At 42.0% G+C, this 27769-nt stretch overlaps 1 protein-coding gene across 9 annotated transcripts in view; it reads left to right on the forward strand.

Annotated features, from left to right (window-relative positions):
• Nucleotides 1-27769, forward strand: part of MARK3 (microtubule affinity regulating kinase 3) — a 99255-nt gene that overhangs the window by 36416 nt on the left and 35070 nt on the right. For 6 of the 9 annotated variants that reach the window (XM_064293028.1, XM_064293029.1, XM_010588850.3 and 3 more), the window contains 4 exons: nucleotides 5667-5720; nucleotides 17652-17700; nucleotides 20608-20673; nucleotides 25461-25531. In XM_064293028.1, coding sequence (XP_064149098.1) covers nucleotides 5667-5720; nucleotides 17652-17700; nucleotides 20608-20673; nucleotides 25461-25531 — 240 coding nt within the window. Of the gene's footprint in view, nucleotides 1-5666; nucleotides 5721-6984; nucleotides 7062-17651; nucleotides 17701-18447; nucleotides 18506-20607; nucleotides 20674-25460; nucleotides 25532-27769 lie in introns of those variants that run through there. The other 3 variants (XM_023546587.2, XM_010588853.3, XM_023546588.2) reach the window with 3 other exon arrangements.

Raw genomic sequence — 27769 nt, forward strand, 5'->3', positions numbered from 1 at the left:
TCCTCCACTTTGGCTGGGGCCGTTTTTAGGTCCGTGTCTGCCTGTTTGGCTTTGTGGAACATGTCTGACCACCAGGGTCATGAATTCATGAGCGTTAACCAAGGTCATAACTGTCTTTTAGGAAAAGGTGGTTTAATTTGTCAAAGACACTTTAATGCTACCCCCCCCCCCCAAAAAGCATAATGATTTGTCATAACTAGTAAAACAATGATGTCGTCTTTTTTTTTCCAGGAAAGTATGTGATTTTCAAGTTATGTATTTTTCTCATATAGAGCATAATTTTACGCTTCATTAGAGTATGGAGCCCTAGTGGCACGGTGGTTAAGAACTTGGCTGCAAATCAAAAGGTCAGCAGTCCAAATCCACCGGCCACTTCCTTGGAAACCCTATGGGGCAGTTCCACTCTGCCCTGTAGGGTCTCTGTAAGTTGGAATTGATTCGATGGCTGTGGGTTTGGTTTTTTTTTTTAATTAGAGTATATGCTAATTTTTGATCTTGTTCCAGAAAGATTTTTAAGACACCTAGTCATCCGTGCTGACTACATGGTTTTAGCTTTTGTTGCCAACAGATAGACCATGTGGAGAACACGGGCTGGCCTGTGGGAAAGCCGAGTCCCAGCTCCCACTCTGAGCACAGATGGAAGGCTAGGCCTCCAACAGCAGCGCTCACCAGTTCAGTGAGCTTGGACGCGTAGCTTCACCTCTACGCTTTTAGTTGGTTTCATCATCTGTGAGATGAGGGCTTGGACCTTATGATTTTTAAGTCTGTGGAAGGTTCATCAGTTGTGACGGAGCTGTTTCAGCAGGAATTTTTGGAAGCATTAGTATGGTAACTCCCGCCACTGAACAATTAGGTGGCATAATTTTGGATTTTTGGAAGCATTAGTATGGTAACTACCACCACCAACAATTAAGTGGCATAGTTTTGGATCTTTGGAAGCATTAGTATGGTAACTACCGGTACTCAACAATTAAGTGGCATAATTTTTCCTTAACAACAGATCCTTTGAGAAGGGTGTTAGAAAAAAATCATAGGCTTTCTGCATTTGTCTGGTGATCTTTGATTTTCTGTTTATATATCCAAGAGTGGTGCACTAAAATGCAAATGGAGTGCTCTCTGTACCTGGGGGAGTAGGAGGGTGGATGGCCCAGTGCCTGGCTTAGCCTTTTGTGGTTGGGAGGAAAGTTGGCCGTGACACTGGGTCCTTCCAAGTGCACGGGGTTGTTTTTTCTGGACAGTCAAGTTTTTCCTGGAGTGTACCTTTCTTCCAGCACACTCAGGGCTCAGCTTCCTCTGCCCTGCCACGTGTGTCACTACACCTGCGTCAGATTTTTATCACCCAGAAATTGTTGACAGTCACTTGTCATTCTGTCCTTATTCCTAAATTGGGCTGTCAGGTGGGAGAATAGATAAATGTGTAATCAGTCTGCCATCGTTAGCCAAATGTCTTCAATATGATCGTGAAAAACTGTTTATCTTGTTATTTTTATTCAAATTATATATTACACAGTTTAAAGAGTTGAGGCTGTTAAAAAAAATATCGTAGTCCTCTATACCCCCCACCCATTTCCTAATCTCCCAGGGCAACTACTTTTAGTCTTTTAAACTGATGTTTTTGGTTTCACTTTCATATCTTTAAAAATATGCTTCTATTCTGGCTTATTTATTTCTCAGGTTTTTAGGCATTGTCAATTGACTTTTCATTATTCTTTAAGTCATAAACTTTTTTTTTGTGCTTTCAGTGAGAGTTTACAAATTAAGTCAGTCTCTCATACAAAAATTTATATACGTCTTGCTGTATACTCCTAGTAGCTCTCTCCCTAATGAGACAGCACACTCCTTTCTCTCCATTCTCTTTTCGTGTCCATTCAGCCAGCTTCTGACCCCCTCTGCCCTCTCATCTCCCCTCCAGACAGGAGCTGCCCACATAGTCTCATGTGTCTACTTGAGCGAAGAAGCTCACTCCCCACCAGTACCATTTTCTGTCTTACAGTCCAGTCCAACCCCTGTCTGAAGAGTTGACTTTGGAATGGTTCCTGTCTTGGGTTAACAGAAGGTCTGGGGACTAAGACCTCCCAGGTCCTAGTCCTAGTGCAACCATTAAGTCTGGTCTTTTTACAAGAATTTGAAGTCAGTTGTCATCCATTTTTTAAAAAATAAACTTATTTTTCTTGAAATATAGCACACGTACAGAAAAAGTGCCCAAATCCTGAGTGTAAAGCTTGATATATTACCATAAAGTAAACACGTTTGCATTACAGTGACCCAGGGCAAAAATATACTGTGACCAGCGCCCCAGGAAGTCTCCGTTGTACCTCCTCCTAGTCACTTCCTCCCTTCTCCCCAAGGCACCAGCTGTATTGAGACCATAGGTTCCTTTTGCCTGTTTTTTAAAACAGTCTACTAATGGAATCCTACCAAAAAAAAAAAAAACAAATCCAGTGCTGTCAAGTCGATTCCGACTCATAGCGACCCTACAGTGTATGTTATTTCGTGTCTGACTTCTTTCCTCCACTTCAGGCTGTGACATTCTTCCATGTTGTGTGTTGTGACATTTTTATTTGAAGTTTTATTTTGTCTCCAGCTGTGTTCAAATCCACCAGGCACTCCTTGGGAACTCTACGGGGGAGTTCTGCTCTGTCGTATAGGGTTGCTATGAGTCAGAATCGACTCGACAACAACAGGTTTTTTGGTATGTGTGCGTGTGGGAATTTGGCTTAGCCTCCTTTCTACCAGTGCCTTCCTTTAAAGGACTTGGAATCTTTTTTGCCTACTCCTTTAGTGGCTGTGGATGCTTTAACGCTGTGAGGAGCAGGGCGTTGGGGTCTTTTGATCGCTAGTGAAAGTGAAAGAGAGTGGCAGATAAGACCTTTTCTCCAGTGGTGTGGGCTGTGGATCTGTTGGGACCTTTCTGTTGAGGCATGTTGGGGGAAGTCCTTCTCAGGTATGTGCTGTCTTTATTCTGTAACTTTCCACTTTGCTTCTGGCGTCAGGGTGAGTAAGTAGAATTTCCCAGGACTGTATAGGGCCAGTGGCAGGGACTCTGCTCTTTCTCCTCTCCTAGTGAGCCCCCTTGGTTTTTGCCATGCCCCGACAGCTACACAGGGATGAGTGGGTGATCTTCTTTCCAGTGTCCACCTTGCCAAAACACCTCACAGTGCAGCTGCATTTTGCCTCCTCTTTTGGTGACCTCAGGCCTGTGTTCTTTCTGAACTCTCCTCCAGGCTCCTACCTCTGAGCAGGGTTATTTTGGTGGCTGAGTCACCCCAGCAGGGAGCTGGAGGGAAGAGGGACTTAGGATCTGTCCTCTCGGCCTTCATTGCCACACACATTCTTGTCACGTGAAATAACATTTCACTCTGGGGACACTGTTAGCTTTTGACAAAATGACGGCTTTCTGCAGTTTAAACTGAATGCATCCTATTGATTTTCGCTCCAGGCGGTACTCGGACAGCAGTCCCTAAAGATGAACCATCTAAGATCAGGATCGCATTGGGGTCTTTAGTACAGGAGGGCTAGGGTGGTGGCGTTAGTTGCCGTGGGGTTGATTCCAGCTCCTGAGTAGGAGGATGTTGGTCAAGAGTCCAGTCCTGAGTGTGGAAACCAGGTCTGAGCACAGAGAGAGGATGGGGAGCTGGAAAGGCAGCATCCTGGAGAGATTTGCCCTGAAGAGGAGGAGGAAGGCAGAGTGGTGGCCAGGAAAGGGCAGTGAATTTGAGAGATTTCTTTGAAAATTGGGAAACCCAAGTATACCGCATAAAATTGCTTATGAAAGTGAAGACGCACCTATTAAAGCACCAGAAATCCTGTTTCTTCACTCTCTCTCTGATGTCTCCAGCGTATTGGTGTCCAAGGCCTCAGCTCAACTCTCCAAGCATTTACTAAGCGCCTCGGTGTCCAGGCAGTGAGCTCGGGCTGTAGAGATGAATAAGGCGTCTTCCCCCCAGCTGAGGTATGCAGAAGGTAGTCAGACTTTTGCAGCCAGCGTTTTCTCTAGCTTCGTTTACTGTAGTTTCTGTTGAGACTTTTATTTTCCAAATACAGAATTAAAAACCTGACTTCGCTTTCTCAAGCACTCTCACTCACTCTCTGCTCCTCCCCCATTTCTGCCTTGCTTCCTCCCCTCCAGGGGTGTGTTTCCTTTACTTCAGGATCAGTCTTTCTGTAACTGCTCGCAGGTTAATAGGTTCATAGGAAACAGTCGAATCGGGGAGACGAAAACTTTAGACCAAGTTAATCGGTTTTGTTCATTTTAAATAATGTTACATGCACAGTGCAACAGTTCTGAAGATGTGCTATGGGGACCCCTGGAAGTTTTCTGAGGCTGTTTCAGGGGTCTGTGAAGTCCATACTCTTTTTATAATGCTGTTAAAACATGACTTTTTTCACTCTCTCTCACAAGTGTCTGGCGGAGTTTTCCAGAGGCTAGATAACCTTTGATATTACAACAGTGACTGCAGAAGCACTTAGGAGAATTTTATAAAAATATGCCATATTTACGTTAACTTGTAATGGGCTTATTGTTATTTTGAAATGAATTGTTAAATTTATAATTTCTCAGTTTTCATTTCTAATTCAGTAAATATTGATAGATATAACCAACATAAGCCGGAGTTCTTTGGGGGACATCAATGAGAGCATAAAGGAGACAAAAAGACCCCGAGAACCATTACACAGAGAATCTCCAAGAGCTTTCCCTAGACTTTGGCCACAGACCCTTTCTTCGGGGACATTTCACTGGCCTGTGTCCACCGGATGCACAACAGGAAACCCTGCAGGCTGGGCTCACTGTTGATCAAGTTAATTTACATCCCCTGCTTCACGGCAGAGCCTCGCACATTTATGCTCCCTTTCATCACTCCCATATCCCCCATCATTCATGGCCTTAGCCCCTGGAAATCCCTTGTATGACATGGCAGGTGACAGCCGACCAGGCGAGGAGGTCAGTACCAGTCCCCTTATTAAATATTAGTAAAGCCGATTTTTTATTTAAGATGAGAAACGCACATCAGTAGCTCTGACGCATTCCTTCTTCCTGTGCCCAGTGGCCTGTTGTGTGTCCTCACCCCTCTTTGGACAGAGACGACTAGGTGCCTCGCTAGTTGCTTCTGTGCACACCTCCCTGGACTCCTGCAGGTCACTCTGGCACCATTCGCTTTCCTTCTTAAACCGCCTGAAGGGCTTTAGTAATTTTTAAAACATAAAACTTTTTAGTTTTCAGATTCAGTACCAACTTATTTGTTCATACACTTACCAAGCTCCTATATATGCAGGACACTCAAAGAGGCATTCTGGGCCACATATGCCTGCCCTCAGATCTGAGAGACAGCGAAAATTAAAGCATCAGTAAATAGCAAAGAAGAAATTTGCTATATTGCCATGTGTTTTAGAATGTTTTCATTGTATAATCCCTTATTTATTACTTGGTTTGGAGAGCATTCCTTTGTTTATAAGCAACTTGAATATGAAATTTTATAGCACCCTTATTTGTATAAAGCCCCTACTTTCAATGAGAAAATACTGCTTATTGTAACTACCTGAGCTTTAGATGTTTGGTTTGATTTGGTTGCTTGCTTTTAATAGTGCCTGGGTATTTACAAAACCAGTTCATCTGTAATTACCAAATTCTTTGAATCCATAAATATTTATTAATTTTTTTTTCCTAGGTCGCAATAAAAATAATTGACAAAACTCAGCTGAATCCAACAAGTCTACAAAAGGTAAGCTTGGTCCAGTATCCAGTATTTTAAAAATGATTCTCAGTGCTAATTGGCATCTGATTTGTCCTTTAAATACCCAACCGTTACTTTTATTACGTTTAATGAAGGAGCCCCGGTGGCGCAGTGACTAAGCGTTTGTCTGCGGTTCGAACCCACCAGCGGCTCTGCAGGAGAGAGTTGTGGCGGTCTGCTCCTGTGGAGACGACAGCCTTGGAGAAGCCCTGTGGGGTGGTTCTACTCTGTCCTGTAGGGTCGCTCTGAATCGACTCAATGGCAATGGGTTATTATGTTTAGTGCAGTAAAGCTTCCTATTCTTCAAGTGAATGCAACTTAAATATGGTATTGTATTAAAAAGTGGGGAGTCCCTGGGTGGTGCAAACAGTTAAGTGCTCTAAAAGGTCAGTTTCAACCCACGTAGAGGCACCTTGGAAGACAGGCCTGCTTCTGAAAGGTCACAGCCTTGAGAACCCAATGGAGCACCATTCTACTCTGACACACGTGGGGTCACCATGAGTTGGAATCGACTTGATGGCAACTAACAACATTAAATAACAACATTAAAAACTGGTTCATTAGCCCAAGACAGGAACCATTCCCAAAGCCCTCTTCAGACAGGGATTGGACTGGACGATAAGTTAGAAAATGATACTGGTGAGGAGTGAGCTTCTTGGATCAAATAGACACATGGGATTGTGTGGGCAGCTTCTGTCTGGACAGGAGATACGAGGGCAGAGGCAGACAGAAGCTGGCTGAATAGACACAGAAATAGAGGGTGGAGAGAAGGAGCGTGCTGTCTCATTGCGGGAGAGCAGCTAGGAGTACATAGCAAGGTGTATATAAATTTTTGTATGAGAGACTGACTTGATTTGTAAACTTTCACTTAAAGCACAATAAAAATTCCAAAAAAAAAAAGGGTGGTTCAGTTTTTTCCTTCAGGTGAAGACAGTGGTTTTAAATGTTCCCAGTAGCACAAACTGAAGGCGGTACTTTTCAATTTAACATTCCGAATATCCACTAGAGGGGTTTGTTAAACAAAACAACAGAAAATATTTTTACACCGCTGGTGTTACGCAGATTTGCACGTCTTTGATAGCTGGCACTGAGGTCTGTGAGGTCAGCGCTTTGGCTGTGTTAAACGCCTACCCAACCCTGGCCAGTTTCGGAATGAAGGTTAATTAATATAAAGGAGAATGTAAAAGTAGAAACGAATACGAGTCGAGAGACATGCTGAAGCACTATTGCTCTTTGTTTCATCTGACTTCAGAATTTCTCGGCCCTGGTGCATTTTGGACTCACCTGGGCACAGCGTAGTGGTCCAGTGCTACAGCTGCTTACCAAAAGGTCAGTAGTTCAAATCCACCAGGCACTCCTTGGAAACTTTGTGGGGCGGTTCTACTCTGTCCTGTAGGGTCGCTATGAGTCAGAATTGACTCAACGCCAGTAGGCTTGGTTTTTGGGTTTTGGGCACTTTTGAAAATCCCGATGTCCTGAACCGCAGTAGAGACTGACTTGCTCAAGGAGGGCCTGGCCCAGATGTGTCTGGGGGCAGCAGATGATCAGTGACCTCTGTAACAAGACCCTGCTGGCACTCTGGTGTTACAGAGCTCTTTACCTAGCCTCACTGGGCCTCCAGATCCCCTTCCTTCTGGCATTCTGGTGTTACAGAGCTCTTTACGTAGCCTAATTGGGCCTCCAGATCCCCTCCCTTCTGGCACTCTGGTGTTACAGAGCTCTTTACTTAGCCTCATTGGGCCTCCAGATCTAGCTTGTGGTACTTGTGGGTACAGAAGCCTTGACCTGCAGGCAGGAAGTCTGAACTACAGCCCTGGCTCTGTCACTTAGACAATACCTAAGTTGACCTTTTCTGGGCCTCGGGTTTCTTGCCTGTGAAATGGAGACAATTTCATCTTCTCAGGGTGGATGTGAGCATTCATGAAATAATGCATATAAAAGAGCTTGTAAGCAGAAAAGCAGTGCACAGCTATATGGTAAGTGGAATGCCCTGTGTGCTTTCCTAGAGAGAGGTGGGTATTTTCCACTTACAGTAATTTTGAGGCCTTGTCACTGTTAGTGTGAGGAGGGGGTTGCAAGATAATATTTACATTGCACTAAAAATGGTATTTAAATAAGTGGTTCTTTGTGACCTGCAGCCCATAGTGGTCCTCCAGGGTTCTCGAAATGACCCCGGGACAGATCTAAAAATTCAAGTCCTTTGTTTTGAAGAATAAATTATCCCCATTTTTCCTTAAACTTTGATTTCTTCATATATCTGCAGACTTGGTACTAATAAGTAAATTAGGGGTCACTAAAATTTGGTATTTGTAGATAAAATGAACATATAAAGAAGCTTATTGAGGACTCTAATTCAGTATTCTGTGATGCTTCGCATCGTCTGTTATTCACGTGTTCCTGTTCCTGCAGATCGCTGAGATCCTCCCGGCTTCCCAGGAGGAGCTTTGTTACAGTGTTGTCTTGAGTTGCTTTTAAGTGGTAGCCCTTTTTTCCTTCTTTCCTCCCTCCTTTCTTTCTTCATTATTTTTGGTTATAATATGTAATTGCTACTGTTCTTTTATTGTTATTATTATTAAAAATCACTGTCACATAATTATTGACTTGGTATATGATGGATTGTTTGGTTAGCTGGCTAGTGTGAATTTCACCAGCGTTAATTTTGGCTTATCATAACCTAACAGTAAAGATTCGTATATAGTATACTTTACATACAAATCATCTACAAAACACTGACGATAAAGCCAGATCTGTCTGAGTTAAATAACTTGACAGGTATAATATTTTCAGATTACGGCACATTGTTTAAAATTGTGTGTATAAATTCATATTCTTATAACGTAAATAAGAAACAGACTATATACATTTCTCTCATTCTTTTTCACTTGAGCTCCCTTTCCATGGGACGTGGCAGCAGGGTGGCGTGTACGTGGAGTCTTTTGCTGCGCCCCTTTGGAGTAGTAGTTCTTGCTGTCTTCCTCAGCACCACTCATAGTTGTGCCAGCTTGCATCAGGAACAGCTCTCATTAATGTGGTGACTGAAATCCCTGGTTCGTCGGCACTGCCTTAGATGTTAGCATCCGCTTTAAGGCGCTTTCTGGTGTCGACGATATACAGTCTTTCTGTTCTCTGGCCACCAAAAATGGACTGGCTCATTCAGGTAGCGTTTGAACGCAGAAGTCAATATGGTGTCGATTTCAGAATGTTCACAGTATTCAGGCTTGCACATCAAGTCGGACACATATACTAAGTATGTATAAGTAAACCTGCATATTTGCAAAATGAAGCTATTTTTACAGACAGGTCTCTTTCCATTTTTCCTTTTTCAGCCGTTGAGTAAATCTACTGTTTTTGTACTTTTCATCCTGTAAATGCTATTCCTGGTACACTGTTCTATTCATCAATGTCTTTTAGATGAGCCTTTAAAAAGAACCCTAATGTTGCCTTCCTATACTGGATTTGAAAGCAGCAGGGATAACAAAAATGTTAGCCTTCTCATTGGTTTTACAAAGTCATTTTTTAGTTTTGATTTGGCTGTCTATATACCTTGTAACCTTGCTGCGTCTCGTTTTATTAGATCTGAGTCTGTCATTAAGAAGCAAGTCATGACTCACTGTCTAAAATGTGTGTACCTATTCAGAAATACTAGGCTTTATTGGAACATGCCAGTACACTCAGTGTAAGCCATCCAGAGCTACTGATGTTTGCCAGTCTTGGGAGCAGACTGACAACGTAAAGAGGGAGGATGAGTGACGTCAGAAGCACCGTGAAGCCAGATGGCGTGAGTTCAAATCCAGGCTGCACCCTTGCCTAGCTGTGTGCTTTTGAACAAGTCACTTAACTTCCCTGTGTCTGTGCTTCCCCCTCTGTAAGTGGGAATAATGACAGTACCTCACTGGCTCGTAGTGAGAGTTAAGTAAGTTAGCATCTGAAAGCGTAGAATAGTGCCTGGTGCACAGTAAGGACTCTCTGAGCGTTTGCTATTATTGTGTGCTCCGTGGAATAGTAGTTGCTTGTTTGCTTCTTTTTGGGGTATGGAGAGTGTTTTTTGTTTGTTTAAAATTTTCCCGCATAGGAAATAAGTCAGTCTTAAGAATTGAGTGGTAGATTTTGGCTAGTTCTTTTGTAGGACTGAATTGCAGTACACTGATTCTGTAATAATAACTACCTATATTTGAGCATTTAGTATATGCTAGGCACTGTCCTAAGTGGTTTTAGCTGTATTGACTCATTTAATCTTTACAGCCTCATGAGGTAGCTTCTGTAATTCAGGAAGATGAAGTAACCTGCCCCAAGTCCTCTAACTGAAAAACGATGGTATGTGGGCAGGCATCCGGTGCTAGGTGTAGTCAGCATTGACTCATCCATTAAATAAAGAACTCCAGGTGAAAACGTGTCTGTCACAGGTGGGACGATTGAGAACTTGTAGTAAGCAGCATGGCAGAGTTGCTATTTTACATTAGCTCCATAGGAATTCATATCATTATTAGATACTAGAACGAAGAATTTTTCACATTGGGTAGTCTAGTCGGTATCTTTTCATCTTCATACTCTGTTAGGTGGGTATTATTTTCCAGTGAGGAAACAGACTGAGAGGTTGATGTAGTCAAATGCTGTAGTTAGTTAGAGATGGAGCAAAGATGTGAATCTTAGTCTGATTCCAAAATACGGGCTCTTTACTCCATTATGCTGTTTTGGGTTTTCTTCATCTTCCCTTCTCCAGAGTAAATACCCGCAGCCACTTTGGCCATCCACAGGAGTCACCCTCCATGTCCCAGAACCCAGTGCCATCGAGTCGATTCCGACTCATAGCGACCCTACAGGACAGAGTAGAACTGCCCCATAGAGTTTCCAAGGAGCGCCTGGCGGATTCGAACTGCCAACGCTTTGGTTAGCAACCGTAGCACTTAACTACTACGCCACCAGGATTTCCCACCCTCCAGGTAGGCCTGGTTTATTCCATACTTGAAATTGATTTTTTTTTTCCTTACCTGAATTTGTTTGATTCCTGCTAAATTAGCTTTCTGCCATAATTCCAGTCTCTGGAGATATTTTTGAATAATGAGTCTTCGGTATTAGCAGTCACTTGTAGTTAGGTACTGTCTAAATTAGATAAGGATGTCATCTAGTTAAAATATTCACCAAGACAGAGACAAAGCCCTTCAGTAAAGAAATCTGTCCTTCTGAGTTGATGATGCTGACCCAGTAATAAGCATTTTTTTTGTAAGATTGAGCTATTGTTCTTGAGTCCAGACTTTTAGTAAGGAAAGGGAAATCCCTGTGTTTTTAAAAATTTAATCAAATTTACTAAAGGGAAAAAAATGAACAGTTAAGTATGTATAAAATACACAGTAGACTCTGAGTGTACGGAAGTATTGACTGTAGCTTTGTTTTTATCGGGGTCTCTGTGGGGAATCCTGCTTAGCCCTACCTGAGCCTGTGTTCTTTCTACAGCTGGTGCTTGTCTTGGAGCCACTGTTGGTGCTTAGAGCTCTGTAGCAGTGGTGGTCTGCTTTTTTTGTATTGCAGAGAATCCTAGCCGGGGGACAAATCGGAGAACTCTGTCGTTTAAGGCAGAGAGAACCATTTGGTGCTGTTCACGTGGTCTACAGTGTAAAACGTTCACTGCTACCATCACTGGGCTGTCTGGGCCTCCATAAACCAGTAGTTGTTGGCCATGGCTCTACATCACAGTGTTCTGTGGAGGTTCTGGTTTAGTGGGTCTAGGATAGGGCATAGTGATTCCAAGGGCCCAGCCCAAGTCAGAATGGCTCCTAAGTCCTTTTCCTTTCCCCTCAGAGTTTTTAATTTGTCTTTTTCTCTTCCCAAAGTTAATCTGTTTTAAAGATGGCCCCTTCCCCAAGTGTCCTGAGCCTGAGACGGTTTCTACTGCTACTGCTGACTAGTCCCCTCTCTCTGTTCTCACTTCCTGGAAGTCTTTTCCTAGAGATGTCTTGATCTCTTCCTGTAAAGGTCACAGCCTAGGAAACCCTTTGGAGCAGTTCTCCCCTGCCCTGTAGGGTTGCTAGGAGTCGGAATCGATTTGACGCCACACAACAACAAAGACTTTTTCCTTCTCATTGGGCGACATACAAGACATTTGAGATTCTTTTTTTCCCTGAACACCTCTGCTCACTTTTTTCTTTCTTATTCCTCTTTCACCTCCTTGTCTTGTATTGATTTTTTAGCAGACTAACGATTCAGGCCATTAGCAAAAGTGGGAATTAGAGTCCTGTGATTTACACTCTAGACCTGCATTCAGATAAGTGTACTGAATCTGCTCCAGTAATACAAACAGGAGCAGCAAATGAAATCTAAGACAGGCCCGTCTTGACCATACATATTTAGATTATTGAGAATAAAAATAGGTATTTACTTATTTTTAGGTTTCAAAAGATAAAGAGAAGAAAATATAGCTTCAATGTTGCTGCTTTTTATAGGAAACTTTATTTACTGCCAGACTTACTTTTATTTTGGCAGGAAATAATGTAGCTTGTTATTTAAAGTAGATGGTGAATTTTAAATGAGAACATTAGAATTTATTTTTAATTGTTCCAATGATTTGTTATAATATTTTAGAAAAGTAGCAAAGGCCCAAATATCTTAAATGGCCTAAACATAAAGCAGAGCATGGACCCGTTTGTGGAAAGTCAAGAATTGGGTACAAATTAGACATTTGGGAGAGAATCATAGTAACAACAACAGCCAGAATCACAGTCGCATGTCCAGTGCTTGTCGTGCACCCGGTACTGTTCCAGACACTCCACCTGTCATGTCTCATTCAGTCGTAGTGTAACAGAGGGACAGGGAGGACAGGTCATTTCTTAGAATCACTCACTCAATGAATGCTGGAGCTAGGCAGAACCAGGTAGTAGCTCCAGAGGTCAGATTCTAAATAGGCGTGCACACTTTACCTACATCATTGTATGTAGTTTTCAGAGCAGCCCTGTGGAGCAGCTGTCTTTTAATCGATATTTTATGGATGCTGAAGCTCTCTGAGATTTCGTAGCTTACTCAGCCATCTGGTGAGTAAGTGACTAAACCCGCATTCGAACCTAAATCCATAACCTCACATAGCTTTCCTCACACCTGTCCTCTTGGAAGAACTCAGTCTCATCACCTTCCATCTGGGAGGGACTGCAAAGGAGCATACTCGAGTTTGCCGTGCAGGTAGTAGACACCCAGTGACATCTCTGGAATTCATTTTTTGGGGGTACCAAATTTATTATTTTTAACACTAAATTTACATTTCTTGGTATTGCCCTGATCTTAGAAATGCTGACCACCAGAATCTTGGGTTTTGGGGAGGGGTGGGAGGATTTCTTAATTTGCCTTTGAAATATTTGATTATAAAAATCCAAATTGCTGCTACTCCTATTTAAATATTTTAAAAACAGCTTAGTTTTTATTAATCAGCTAAACCTAAGCAATTTTTTAAAATTCAATTTTAATTTTTATTAAATACTGATTATAATTTCCACCACGCGTCTATCAGTTTGTTGTACTGTGGTGGCTTGTGTGTTGCTGTGATACTGGAAATTTTGCCTCTGGTATATCAAATACCAGCAGGGCCATCCTTTACATAACCAAAAACCTAGTGCTGTCCTTTACATAGTTACAGTGTGAATACCTATGTGGCATGAACACCTGTGTACCGTTTGGTTCGAGAGATAGATCATCGTCAATACCTTCATATCATATATATCCTGTATCGATGTAGTCTCACGTATTGTGTCCTTCCCCAATCTGATCCTTCGCTTCCCACCTACCAAGCAACCACTAACAAGAATTCTGTTTATTTTTTTCTTAAATGTCTTTATAATTTTTCCACATATGGATACCTATCAGTACAGCGTAAAGTTTTTAAATGTTATATAAATGGAATCATATTGTATGTATTCTTCTGTAACATGGTTTCTTTTGCCCAAATTGTGTTCCACGTTGATATGTTTAGCTGTAATTCACGGTAACTACTATGTTCCTTTTCAGAATATATGGTATTCCATTGTATGAATATGCCACAACTTATTCATTCTTCAGAGACGTTTGGGTTGCTTTAGCTATTTGTATGACGAGTGTTGCTGTTACGAATTGTCCTGTGTGTCTCCTGATGCATGCGTGCAAGGGTTTCTTAAGGACACATACCCAGTAGTGGAATGCCTGGTTCACAGGTGTATATACATCCTCAAATTCGTTAGAGGCCAAATTGCTTCCGAGACAGTTGTCCTAATTTACATTTCCATCAGTAGCCTATAAGAAAGAGTGCATATAATGTACCATCCTTATCAAAACTTGATTTTGCAATTCTTGCCAATCTGGTAGATAGAAAAATATCTCATTGTGGTCTTAATTTACATTCCCTGATTACTGATGAGGCAGCATATCTTTTCATGTTTTATTGTTTCTTTGAAGTTCCTGCTCAAGTCTTTTGTTCCATTTCTGGTGGTTTTTTTTTGTTGTTGTTGTTAATCATTTTAGAGACTCATTGTAAATTCTGGATTCTATATGTGTTGCAGGTATCTTCTTCCAGTTGGTGGTATGTCTTTTTACTCTCTTGATGTTGTCCTTTGCTGAATAATAGAGGTTCTTAGTTTTAATGCAGTTGAATTTATCAGTCTTACCAGGTTCAGACTTTTTGTGTCTTCTTTAGGAAATTCTTTCGTAACCGGGGTCATGTAGGTGATTGTCTTATATTTTTTTTGTAGTTTTTATCATCTTTAATCCACCTGGCAACTGAGTGTGTTGCGAGGTAGGGGTCCAGTTTCATGGGTTTTCATGTGTGCAATCACTTGTTCCTAGCCTCTCCTTTCCCCACTGATCCGCAGTGCCAAGTCTACACACATGCACGCACGCAAACTTGTTCTTTTGTTCTTCAGAGTGTCTTGGTTAGTTTGGTTGACTTAATACCTCATATTTTTGGAAACCCAGGTGGCTGCTAACTAAAAAGTCAGCAGTTCGAACCCACCAGGCACTCCTCGGAAACCATGTGGGGCGGTTCTCCTCTTTCCTGTAGGGTCACTATGAGTCAGAATCGACTCCACGGCAACAGGTTTGGCTTTTTGCTTTTTAGCTGTATTTTTATATTGTCTTCAAAGGAGATTAGAGGATTGTTCTCTGGGAAGGTTGATTAACTTAAGTGAACTTTTCTAGATACAGACATTTGGGTGTCTTTCAGATTAATTACTTAATCTCTGCCCATTCATCCTGTGGTCCAGCCTGTCACATGCGTAGCATTCAGTCTACTGTTTTAAGTAGGAAAGGACAGCCAAAAATCTTGAGATATCTGAAGATAATAAGAGACAAAAATAAAGGGGGTGCAGGGAGGAGTGGAGAAGGGAGCAAGGAAGAAAAACTGGAAAACAACATACTTTGAAAAAAATTATGATTGATGTTTTCAAAGATTTAATCAGAGAGAAAGACAATTATATTCATGAAAGAAGAACAAAATGCATTGGAAAAGGAGCAGGAGTAGATTATAGTATTAGAAATTCACTGAACGGATTGGAAAATAAAGTCAAGGAAATCTCTTAGAAAGCAGTACTAAAGTTCAAAGGGATGAAAATTGAGATATAAAGATGGGAGGACCTATCTAGGAGATCCAGTTTATGATAAAGGGAAGTTGTAAAGAGAATGAGGACAGGAACGAAAGTTATCAAAGACTAACAAGGTAATTTCCCAGAACTCTAGGACAGGAACTCCCAGATGGAAAGTCTCAGCAAATGCCCAGTATACTGAATGTCTGAAGCCCTACAATATGTCTGAACTGAATGCTAATGTACCATAGATATTTAATCTGTGGTACATTAAAATGTAAATCCATCAGAGTTAAGGAGAAGGAAGAAGAAGTGGGTCACAAAGGATTGTAACAGAATGACATGGTACTTATCAGTAATACTGGAAGCTAGAAGAAAATGGACCAAAGCTTTTGAAATTCTGAGAGAAAATTATTTCTAACCTAGAATTCATTGCCCTACCAAATTATCAGTCAGATTGTGTACCAGACTGGGTTTCAGGTGTACAGTAAACCAGCACATCAAAATGTATCATCACACCTCGAAAGATGCCTAGGAAAGACATGAACAGATAGCTATGATGTAAAACAAAGGAGATCTACTTTGATAAGATTTTCAGAGAATCTGCCTGAGACTTGACGGATAAAAAGGACTGAAGACTAAGGAAGGAAAGAGCCGAGTATGTCCTAGTTCCTAGTAACTAAAAGGAGGAGAGTGGCTGGAGTGGAGGCAGAGGGGAAGCAGGGCTGCTGTGGCTGAGGTCAGGGCATTGTTCTAAGTGCAGTGTTCTCAGCTGTATCGGTATTGCATCCAACATGAAGCTCCTCTAGCTTAGCAGTTCTGGAAGTAATTGTAGATTGATATTATACCTAGAGATTCAACTGTAATGATTGGAAAACAATTTACATGTGAAGGTTTACCTTGACAGAGAGAAGCTAAGAAGTAACTCAAGTGTTAATGGTTGTCAGGGATGTGGGTGGCTGTCTTGCATCATCTCTGAACATAAAATATGGGAATGACGACAGTCACAGCAGCAGGCATTGATGTTGGAGGTGTAGTGCTCCTGTCTCGGACCGAATTCTAAGCAGGGAAGATCATGTTTTGTAAGCTCTGATTCAGATTGTCAGTCAGGCCCTGCCATGTCCGTTTCCCCAGGCTCGCAAACATTAGATGCGGGTCCAGTTCAGATTGTCAGTCAGACCCTGCTGTGTCCGTTTCCCCAGGCTCGCAAACGTTAGATGCAGTCCAGTTCCAGATCAGACACAGTGCACAGAGCCAAGTGCAGGAGAGCCCTGGAATCTCTCACCACCCTCCTTCCAACATAACCAACTTCTCGTCATCTCATAAGGCTCGTCCCAGCCCTTGCTTCCTATGGTTGTAGAGTCCTGGGTGTTGGGAGACCACATTCCGGCCAGATTCATCAGAGAAAGGTGGCAAGACATTGGAGGATCTTTTCCTCTCTCTTATTTGCAAGAGGGTTGAGTGAGATAGCCTCAAAAACTGCAGTTTTCTGGTATGTGCTTATGTGAACCCAGGCCATTATAATCTGGCCCTCCTCAGAATTCACAGCACTTGTTTGTACAGCGAATATTTGTTTATCCTTATTCTGTGGAGTGGCTGGGCAGTGGCTGGTCTTACCTCAGCACCCAGCTGGCAGGTTGCGGAGGTGGGCGATGTACTCGCTGGGACATTGGGGCCTCTCTTTCTGCCTGTGGTTTCAAGAGGCTAGACCGGCTTCTTCACTTAGCGGCAATATTCTGTCAAGACAGGAAGCCCCAGCGCCCAAGCATTTTATCCATCCTCTTCTTGCTGCGCATTTGTTAACATGGTGTTGGCCAAAGCCAGTCACATAACTGAGTCCTCCACTGCCATGATGATTCGCTGAGGGCCGTTGATGTAACAATCTCCCACAACCTCCTGCCAGATCACCTGCCTCCTTCAGTAAGGGTCTCCCAAGGGTGGTTTGTTCACAGTCTTCTGAAAGAGATGTTTGGAATTATCAATCTAATGTGCTCATGGTGTAGTTGATTGGGACCATACAAGTTTTGACTCACCGAACCCCTGAGTAGAAGCCTTATCAAACCAGGCTGTTTAATCACAAGCAATTCTTGCCTAAGTCTGATCTTACTTCTTCAAGACAGCAAAATAAAATTGAGATTGTGCTATCATCCCCCTTGATGGGACCTCGGCCATTTTTCATAACTTAAAATTGAAGCATTTGTTAATACCATTTAATAATAGGTTATAAGCTATTTTAGAGTTAGCCCAGACTTTCGTGTTAGTCTTAGATATGGACTACTAACCATTTGCAATGAATCAGTTATCTAAGAGAAATTTAACTTTATATTGCAACAGTGGAATGTAATGTTTAATAACTTGTGTTGGGGGGATTGTGTGTGCTTTTTTTTAGCTCTTCAGAGAAGTAAGAATAATGAAGATTTTAAACCATCCAAACATAGGTACTTTCTGCTTTCTTATATACTTTTGGGTCTTAATGCATCCTTGAAAGTGTGTCATAAAACTGAACATGTATCCTAGGAGTGACAGGAGATTTCTTCCCTCCTCCCAGCCCAGGTGCACTTTTAATAAAACATATACACAAGATCTTAATCATTTATGTTAGGTTTTTGGAATTTCTGAAGACAGGGTGAAAGTTTAGTTGTTAGGTACTTGAATTTAAAGCTTTAATACAGTAGAAACATCTATAATCAGATTAACGATAATGTTCTAATTTTTTAATATACTGCATTTTACACAAATAACACACACCTTCTACATCTGTTTGCCAACCGCTCCTTCCTCCCAGGAGGTATTTTCATAAGTGCTGCTATGCTAATTAAAAAATAATATTTGAAATTAATTTTAATTATGAAAATACCTTGCACGGTGAGGGGGCAGTTGGCAAACGTAGATGTACGTTATTTGCATAAAAATACAGTATTAGAAACTGTCATAATTAAATTGTATTTAGCTAGTAGATAGAAGGAAATTGTAGTAAGTCCCGGAGTTAAGATTTTCAAAGGTACAGCACTTCTTGGTGTGACTGTGTACCTAACTAAGCAAACACTTGTACAGTGAATCATATTTGAATACGTAAGGGGTACTTGCTGTCTAAAGGCATTTTGGTATGAATCGTTTTCTAAAGCACACATCTGTTTTACCTGCCCTCTGCGCGCACAGCTCTGTGCTAGGTGCTACGAGGAAGCTTGAAGATGAGGGAGGGCCGTGGTTCTGCTGCGTCATAACTGTGGAAACAAGATGAAGGTGTGCGTGTTACTCAGCACTGACCGCACTGTGTGTACATCTCAGTGAAAACTTTGATCCTATGTGTATCATAATAGAAGTCTTACTATTATACATTGATAACTCCTACAATCTAAAAATATTACTTCGAGTGAAATCGCTCTTTACACAGCCAAGTGTGTCAGTTTACCATCAAAATCTACTGTAGGAAGTGGTAGCGGTGATATTTAATGTTAAGACATCACCAGGAATTTTGGGGGCACAAGAACAGAAGCTAGCGTTAACGACCTCGGAACCACAGGAGGGAGAAGGCGTTTATACAGAGCTTCTTATTTTGTTTGTATATTTATACAAAAGGCTCGTACCCTTTCTTATCAGATCCAAGCCCCCATCATTGTAAAAGGCACTGTGTTACATAGCATTAAGGAGGAAGAGGAGTCCCTGGGTGGTGCAGAAAGTTAAGCGCTCAGCTGCGAACCGAAAGGTTGGGGTTCAAGTCCCCCCAGAGACGCCTCTGAAGAAAGGCTGGTGATCTACTTCTGAAAAATCAGCCGTTGAAAACCCTGGGGAGTACACTTCTCTGACACACGTGGGGTCACCCTGAGTCGAGCTCAGAGTCAACTCGACAGCAACTGGTTTAAGAAAGAAAATCACTACCTGTTAATTATGAGAAGCTATCATCCTGCTATCAGGGATGTTAGTTAAAATGTGAAAAAGTATATGTCTTAGACTGAGTGGAATATGGTATGTTTATTAAAAACCCATTGCCGTCGAGTCGATTGCGACTCTTAATTACCTGAGTTGTGCCCCAATTCTTTTCAGAGTTCTCTGCTTACTACTAAATGACTTATCTTTGATAATAGATTCAAATCTTTAAAATTCCTATTATATTAAAGTAGTTTTCCCAGAAGAGCTAGTATTCACGTTGAATTTTAGAAGGGTTTTATTTATGTGTTAATTGTTTACCAGCACATATGCCTTAGCTTTCTTTAGTTTTTCTTGACAATCTGAATATATCAGAGTTTTAGTCCTCCGTTTGACAGACATATTTATTGATGAACACCTATGTGATAGGCACTCTGTCTAATACTGCACTGAAGAAACCCTGGTGGCACAGTGGTTAAGCGCTCGCTGCTAACCAGAAGGTCAGCGATTCAAACGCACCAGCAGCTCCGTGGTAGAAAAGACCTGGCAATCTGCTTCTGTAAAGACTATAGCCTTGAAACCCTATGGGGCAATTCTGCTCTGTCGTGTAGGGTCGCTATAAGTCGAAATTGACTCAACAGTAATGGGTAATACTGCATTTAAAGCATCAAAACATAGCCTGCAATATAAAAGGCTGGCATTTGCCCCAATTTTTATTTTTTTGTTAAGTGTAACTTTGTGTATTATCCGAGTAAAGTAGTATGCAAAGTGATAACTTGGTAGCTTTGGAGATTTACTTTCATTTCATTTAAAAATGTATATATTTCTAATTGATGTGTTATGGTTTTATGAATTAGCAGTAATGGAAATATTATTTCTCTGTCCAACGAGGGATTTCTATAGCAAGTCCCACCAACTCACTGAAAATTAATTCTTTTTTAAAAAAGGTTTTTTTTTTTTTTTTTTTTTTGGTTAATTGCAGTATAATCCCTTCTACTCTTTCCATCTCGGCTTCAGAGTAGTCACAAAGGAGCCATGTTTTCTGAGAATTTGTGGTCTGTCCTCAGAGCTCTACTGAAAGGCAGCAGCCTTGCACTCGCAGGACCAGAGCAGACCCCCACGGCCCCTGTGGGTTGAATGACGACCCAAGGGCTCAGCCTGCATTTTGGAGGATGAGCTCCTGGGAGGGGGACTGGCCCAGACAGACGAGTGGAGGACAGGGAAACGGAGGAGGTGTGCTTGGCTGTGCACAGGGATGTTGTACTGTTTGAGCACCCAGAAATAGTCTTTATTTTTGTGGAATCCCATGCTTTCATAAAATCTTTTCTGTTGTTGTAATATGTAACAAAATTCCTTAAAAGTGTTTTTTTTTCAAGGCCCAGCTATTAAGATTGCTTTTCATAGGTGCAGTTTGTATATGCCTGGCTGTGTGCATACAGACAGTGATCTCTTCTCCTTGTTTCTCCCCCCTCCCCTAGTAAAGTTATTTGAAGTCATCGAAACTGAAAAAACCCTCTACCTAATCATGGAATATGCAAGTGGAGGTAAGGACACGTACATCTGTTGGGGCTTTTTCCTTCTTCCCTTCCAGGAGATTGCCCATATGGATGATGGTTAAGTTTCATTTAATATCCAGAGTCATAATACACTAGCCTGGGAGTCAGGAAGTGAAGCTCCTCAGCACTTCTGGGGGCCACCATTAAGTATTTCATGATTTTCATTATTAATTGATAATATCCATTTACTCTGATTTCTAAATATATTAATACATCAGCCTGTTTGAAGTAAGTAAGACCGCATGTTATGTCATTGATGTCCATATCTCCCAGGGCCAGAAATGATGGTTAGGATTAGTGCATATGATTAAAAAGTTCCTTAAAATAAAGATTAAGGACTAGTAATTACTTGCCAAAGGATCCCTGGTGGTACAGCAGTTAAGTGCTTAGCTGCTAACCAGAAGGTTGGTACTTTGAACCACTCAGCAAATTCAAATCTACCCCAGCTCCGCTGGAGAAAGACCTGGCAATCTCCTTCTGTAAAGATTACAGCCTAGAAAGCCTTATGGGGCAGCTCATCTCTGTCACATGGGGTCACTATGAGTCAGAATCTACTCAGTGGCACCTAACAACAACAACATCAACAATTACTTGCTCACAAGGTTGTATAAATGTAGACATTTTCTGAATCGCATTTGTATAGCCTCTTGTCTTTTATAAAAACTCTCGCGTTGCGGGTGAGGTTGGGCTGGGCTTGTAGTGTTGGACCATGTGAGTTTGGAGCTGCTGGAGGCCAGAGTCTTTCTCCCCCGACTTTGTGTAGTCCCTGCCCTAGCACAGTGCCAGGTACATAGCAGATACTCAGCAAACAAGAACCGAAGGGAATTTCTGCAATGGTAAACAGCTGGAGCCACGTCGTAGCTACCGGTCTGGCTGTCACAGTTTTGATTACAGTAGTTTTATCATTAGCCCTTTGCTCTAGTTTGCAAAACCTGGAGGTAGAAAGTTAAACCACAGCCTCATTATAATGATTTAACCCATTAAATAAAAGAGTCTAAACCCGTCATGGGGAAAAGTAAGTTATAGGGGGTGCACCTCTGACATGATTTCTTCATACCCCTAATGCCTTATTACTTGTGTGTTTCATGTTTTAAATGTGTGGTTTGGGGATTTAGTTGGAATTTTCAAACTTCAGGGGCAGTAGGGAGTGCTGAGAGTTAACTGCAGAACCATAGATCTCTGTGGAGTTCTAGTACTTTCTACTCATCTTATGGGCCAGCAGCCCAGAGTAACTTTATGACCTCACTCGTGTGGCCTCTGCAGTGTACAGGTGCTTTCTCTGGCCTGAGTGCCTTTGAGCTTCACAGGGACTCTGCGCTGGAGCACGGCCGGGAGTAACAGCATTTTACCCTTGAAGAAATGGAGGCTTCAAGTCTTCCCCTGGTCACACTGCCAGGCCCGGAGCCCTGCCGCCTGGTACACAGAACCATAGCGCCTTTCCCGATGGGTCTGTCACAGCTTCTGTTCACGGCTGTTTTAGGTATCCAGGTTATAGGGGTGAGACAGAAACATCTGAGAAGCATTCAGTTTTAGTAGAAAGAGGATGGGCTTTGGGACAGATGGACACATCCAGCTAGTGTCCCTGATTGGCTATGAGACCTGGCAGGCTCACTGCAGTGCTCAGCATTAGAACCACACTGAATTTTTGTTTGGGGCATTTACTTTAATTGGCTCAACAAAGCACTGTCGGTTTTGAGGATGGTGGTTTTATTAATGATGCGTTTGTCATTGTGAACAATAGTGGTTTCATTAAGTTGACCACCCCTTCCTCCCAGCCTGGTCCCTTTGATTTGGTAGAATCATAGAATTTTAGAATTGGGAGGAATCTTAAAAATGATCAGGGACAGCTGTCTAATTTTTACAGATGAAACTAAAGCATACAAAGTTTGTTCTGTGCCAAGGACTCCGTAGCTAGTTAGGGCAGGACCTGAACCAGCTAGGACCAAGGGCTTCCCGAACTGCCCAGTCTCAGGGTTCTTTCCACTAAACACAGTCACCCTGCATGGCTCCAGAGTGTGGCCTGGGCACAAAGAGCTAGTTTTTCCTTTTTTTTTTTTCTTTTTCTTCTCAAATAGCCTTTAGAGGTTTTCAGTTCTGCTGCTTAATCTGAGTGTTAATACATTTTTAATAAGGAAAAAAAAGAGGGACCTGTGTTGAATTCCTGATTTATGACTTAGAGATCGTAAATGTGACTTGATGGTTTCAGAAACTTTCCCTCCAAAGTTTATTCCCTTAAGAGGTTTATATCGTATTTGAACTTATAAAAAATAAAAATTACATTGACAGGTTTGGACTTTGTGTTATTCTACAACAGCTAGTGTGTTTAATCCATCAATTTTTTTGAAGAGCCAGAGGTTTTTGATACAGCACGCACGTATCTTCAGTTGTTTTCATTTATTAACCACGTTTGACACCGTGAATGCTTCTGCAGATAGACGGTCATTCACTTAGAAAATGCTGACTTTTTACTATGACATCTAACTTCATAAGTCCTAGTATATAAACTAACATAGTGTAAACTAAGAATATGTAATGCCTTTGAAAAGATTATGCAATCTTATGAAAATATGCCATCCATTATTGAAAATTCAGTTGTTCAGAGTTTAAAAGAAAGAAGTATTCATGTGCAATACAGGGTGGCTATTTCTTCAAAAATGTCTATTTGTTATGCTCTGAACTAAGCCTTTTTAAGCATCAAAATATTTTAGTTCAGTATTATCACTAAGCTGATGGAAGCGTGCCGTCTCTCTGTGAAGTAGACATGCTTCTTCCCCCAAAACATTGTTTACCAAAATTTTCTAAATTAATACTCTGGTGGTGCAGTAGTTAAGAGCTCAGCTGCTTAACCAAAAGGTCGTCAGTTCAGATCCACCAGCCACTCCTTGGAAACCCAAGGGGCAGTTCTACTCTGACATATAGGGTTGCAATGAGTCAAAATCGACTTGACAGCAACGGGTGTTTTGTATTGATGTCAGAGGCGTTGTTTCATTACTTTAAATTGATAAGCAATTGACAGTCCTGATACATTCCTTAACGTCACCTCTGTTCCCCTGGGAATTAACATTGGGTAAGCTACCACCTGGAACCCTGGTGGCGTAGTGGTTAAGTGCTACGGCTGCTAACCAAAGGGTCGGCAGTTCGAATCCCCCAGACGCTCCTCGGAAACTCTATGGGGCAGGTCTACTCTGTCCTATACAGTTGCTATGAGTTGGAATCGACTCGACGGCGCTGGGTTTGTTCTTTTTGTTTTTTTTTTTGAAGCTACCACCTAGGGCCCTGGTGGCACAGTGGCTAAGAGCTCAGCTGCGAACCAAAAAGTCGGTGGTTTGAATTTACCAGCCCCTCCTTGGAAACGTTATGGGGGCAGTTCTACTCTGACCTATTGGGTCATTGTGAGTTGGAATTGACTCTACAGCAGCAGGTTTGGTTTTGGTTTTTAAGCTAACACCTCAGTGTCTGTCAGCAAATCCTATCGGCTTTCTTTTCAGACCGTGTCCTGCGTCCAGCCCCTTTGTACCACAGTGCCACTCCCACTCCAGCCACAGTCATTCTTGCCTTGATGATACAATGTCTCCCAGTGATCTCCAGTGGTCTCCCTGCCCTTTCCCAAGCCCAGCACCCCCTGTCCTATAGCAGCCAAAGCGACCATTTTAGAGGCCAGTCATTTCACATTCCACTCTCTTCTGGGCTCCCTCCTCATGATGTCCTCTCCTATGCTCTGGCCTGGCCTTTCCTGTCACTGCTCTGCCCTGGTTCACACTTTTCCAGCCACAGGGCCTCCTTGCTGTTCTCTCTGCCTAGAATCTTATTCTTCCAGATAACTGACTGCACTGCTCACTCCCTGTGAGTCAGCAAAGCGCCTGTGCGCGTGCGCACACACACATATATACACACCCTATTTCTTTCCCAGCTTTTTCTCCATAGCACTTATTATCTGACCAAAAAAAGCCCAAACCTGTTGCCTTTGAGTCGATTCTAACTCATAGTGACCCTATAGGAGGAGCGCCTGATGGATTCAAACTGCTGACCTTTTGGTTAGCAGCTGTAGCCTTAACCACTATACCACCAGGGTTTCCAAAGCCATTGCTGTCGAGTTGATACCGACTCATAGTGACCCTATAGGACAGAGTAGAGCTTTGCCCCATAGAGTTTCCAGGAAGTGCCTGGTGGATTCGAACTGCTGACTTTTTGGTTAGCAGCTGAACTCTTAACCACCGCACCACCAGGGTTTCCCATTACCTGACAGACTGTGTATGCAATTGTTTATCTCCCCTCCCCCATCAGAGTGTAAATGCTGTGAAGAAAGGAGCCTTGTCCTGTGCGTCAGTTGTCATGTCTCCCCAGAGCTGGAACAGTGCCTGGCAGTTTAGTAGGCGCTCAGTAAACGTGTCAAGTAAATGAATATATTCTGGAAATGCTTCTTTGTCATAATCCTACAATGAGGGCACCTTCCTTTAACACAAATGACTTATCATCTTAAACTTTCAGTTTTCATTAAAGCAGATTGAAAATACATAACCCTTTAAAATAAAAGTTATATAATTTAAACATGAGAATTTAATTTTAAGGCTTTTCTCTCAAAGATTTGACAAGCTTAAATGCTGTGATTAAACTAATGGCTAGCTCAGTTCAGATTTCACATTTTTCTGGCTATCTTCATACCTGTAATTAAAAATAAAAATTAAAACATTGCTAAAAGCAGAACACCGTCAATTTGTGGGAAAATTAATTCGAGAAGTAGGACTTCTGCTGACTTTCATTTCTCTCAATTATAGGTGAAGTGTTTGACTATTTGGTTGCACATGGAAGAATGAAGGAAAAAGAAGCAAGAGCTAAATTTAGACAGGTATGAATAAACACTCCTTTATTAATTTAATAAAGATATTTTAAACCCTGAAGCAAGCGTTTGCCTCTGTTAGTGTTCATGAGGCCTGTTGGATGGAGCAGGGGTTGTCCGTTCAGTACAACAAAACTTTATTAGTATCTTTCCTGCACAAGGCACTGTGCTAGAGGCAGCCACGGGACCTACTCTCAGCTTTGTGATCAGGACTTTAGTCACACTCCTACTATTTTTACTTCAGTTTTTGACAGTAGAGCCTTAAAAAACTAGAGCCTTTCAAAACACATGTGGTTACATTCATTAAAACCCTTTTTTTTTTTTAATTTCAGGATTTTTAACAAACAGAGTCACGATCCCAACATTCATCATTCATTTTGCCTTACATAAGCCAAGACCAGGTGTCACTTAATCTGTTAATTAGTGACTTCTTGCTTTGTCTTCCACCCCACTCTTGAAAGAGGCACTTGTTTTAACAAAAGCAGGTTTTAAGAATAGAGGTGGCTTCCCTCTTCTATCTTTATTAATAATTACTATTTTTTGATTGCTCGTTCCTGCCAGATACTGGAATAAGTGCTGTACCTACAATAATGTAAGTTGTGCAGCAGCCTCGTGAGTTAAGGAGGAGTATGCCCATTTTAGGAGCCCTGGTGGCTCGGTGGTTAAGTGTTTGGCTGCTAACCAAAAGGTCAGCAGTTTGAATCCACCAGCAGCTCCTTGGAAACCCTATGGGGCAGTTCTGCTCTGTCCTGTAGGGTCGCTATGAATCAGAATAGACTCCACGGCAATGGGTTTGGTTGATTTGGTATACCCATTTTATAGATCAGGAAGCTGAGGCAAAGGAGGATTAAATAACTCACCCAAAATTTCATGCCTGTCATGTAGCAGAGCTGCCATATGTTCAGACCCAGCTCCTCTGACTCCAAAACTCAAATTCTTAATCATTATATTGTGTTGTTTAGAGTAGGAATTGGCAAACTTCTTCTGTAAAGGGCCAGCTAGTAAATGTTTTAGGCTTTATGGGCTGCGTGATCTCTGCCCTCTCTGCTGCTGTAGTGCAAAGCAGCCGTAGACTCTCAGACATAAACATGAGTTACCGAGTTCCAGTAAAAGTTTATTTACAAAAACAGGCCCTCATTTGCTGACCTCTGACTGAGATGAAAGAGCATGTACTTCATTACTTTTAAATTAACTCTGCACTTCCACAGTTACAGGGTCTGCATTTAAATAGAGGTGCAGCCTCATTTTCCTCAGAGCCTTTAGCTGTTTGTTTACTCACACATCAGGTTGTCAGGGTAGGGGGATAGTTGGAGACTTTAAAAGGTGCACATACTTGAAAAGGCAGTGCTGAGCCAAGTTTCAGGTTTTCCTTTACACGGCGTCTTCTGACTTGCTTAGTCTGGTTGTATGCTCATTTATATAAGTTTCTTAGCTTTTGCCATTGCTTAAACTTAATTTAGAAGCTTAATGGTACTTTGAATTAAAACCTAAGTATCAAAGTTGAAACTAACTTTGGCTAGTTACTTAGCGTCTCTAGTCCTCAGTTTTTCCACCCATTAAAAAAGGTAGTTATACTTGATGAATTCTGACGTTCATTCCGGTTCTGAGGTTATTTGATTCTGTAGTCTATGGGAGGAAACCCAAATTTCTCTTTATTACAAAATGAGTCTGTATGACCCTTTCCATAACTGTACTCTTGTAATTTTTATCAATTGCCCACCTAGAAGCCAAGGTTTTTTGCCTAAATCCCTTCCCACTTGAATGACTGTCTGATTTGTAAACTTCTGTATGAATGTGGTTTATTGACCTTGACGAAAAGGGCTGGTGTCAGCCAGCAGCAGCAGACCTGTGCCCCCACCTCTCCACGGAGGGGTCACCTGTGAACCCACGGCACCTTTCCTCTCCCGTCTGTATCCAGCCCCTGGGGCCTGACTGTCAGAGGGGCTGGGACACTTAGTAAAGCGTGAGGAAGTAACCTGGGTTCTGGTTTCCATTCTCTGCAGAAAGCCTGACGCCTTTAATTGAGGAACCTATTGGTTGGACCAGGAGAGATGGTTTATGTGTGTGCCTTTACAATCACCACTTGACTTACAACGTAGCCTTGTTTCCCTTTAATGTGGCCTTTTTTCCTTGAGGTGGTATTTCCCTGAGACCGTTCATTTAAACTTGGAAGGACCAAGTTTGATACTGGTGTTTCCACTTGTGCCTTCTAATTGTCGTGCCTTCCAGGAGCTTACAAGTCATCAT

The sequence above is a fragment of the Loxodonta africana genome, chromosome 10 (assembly GCF_030014295.1).
Source record: "Loxodonta africana isolate mLoxAfr1 chromosome 10, mLoxAfr1.hap2, whole genome shotgun sequence".
NCBI lineage: Eukaryota > Metazoa > Chordata > Mammalia > Proboscidea > Elephantidae > Loxodonta > Loxodonta africana.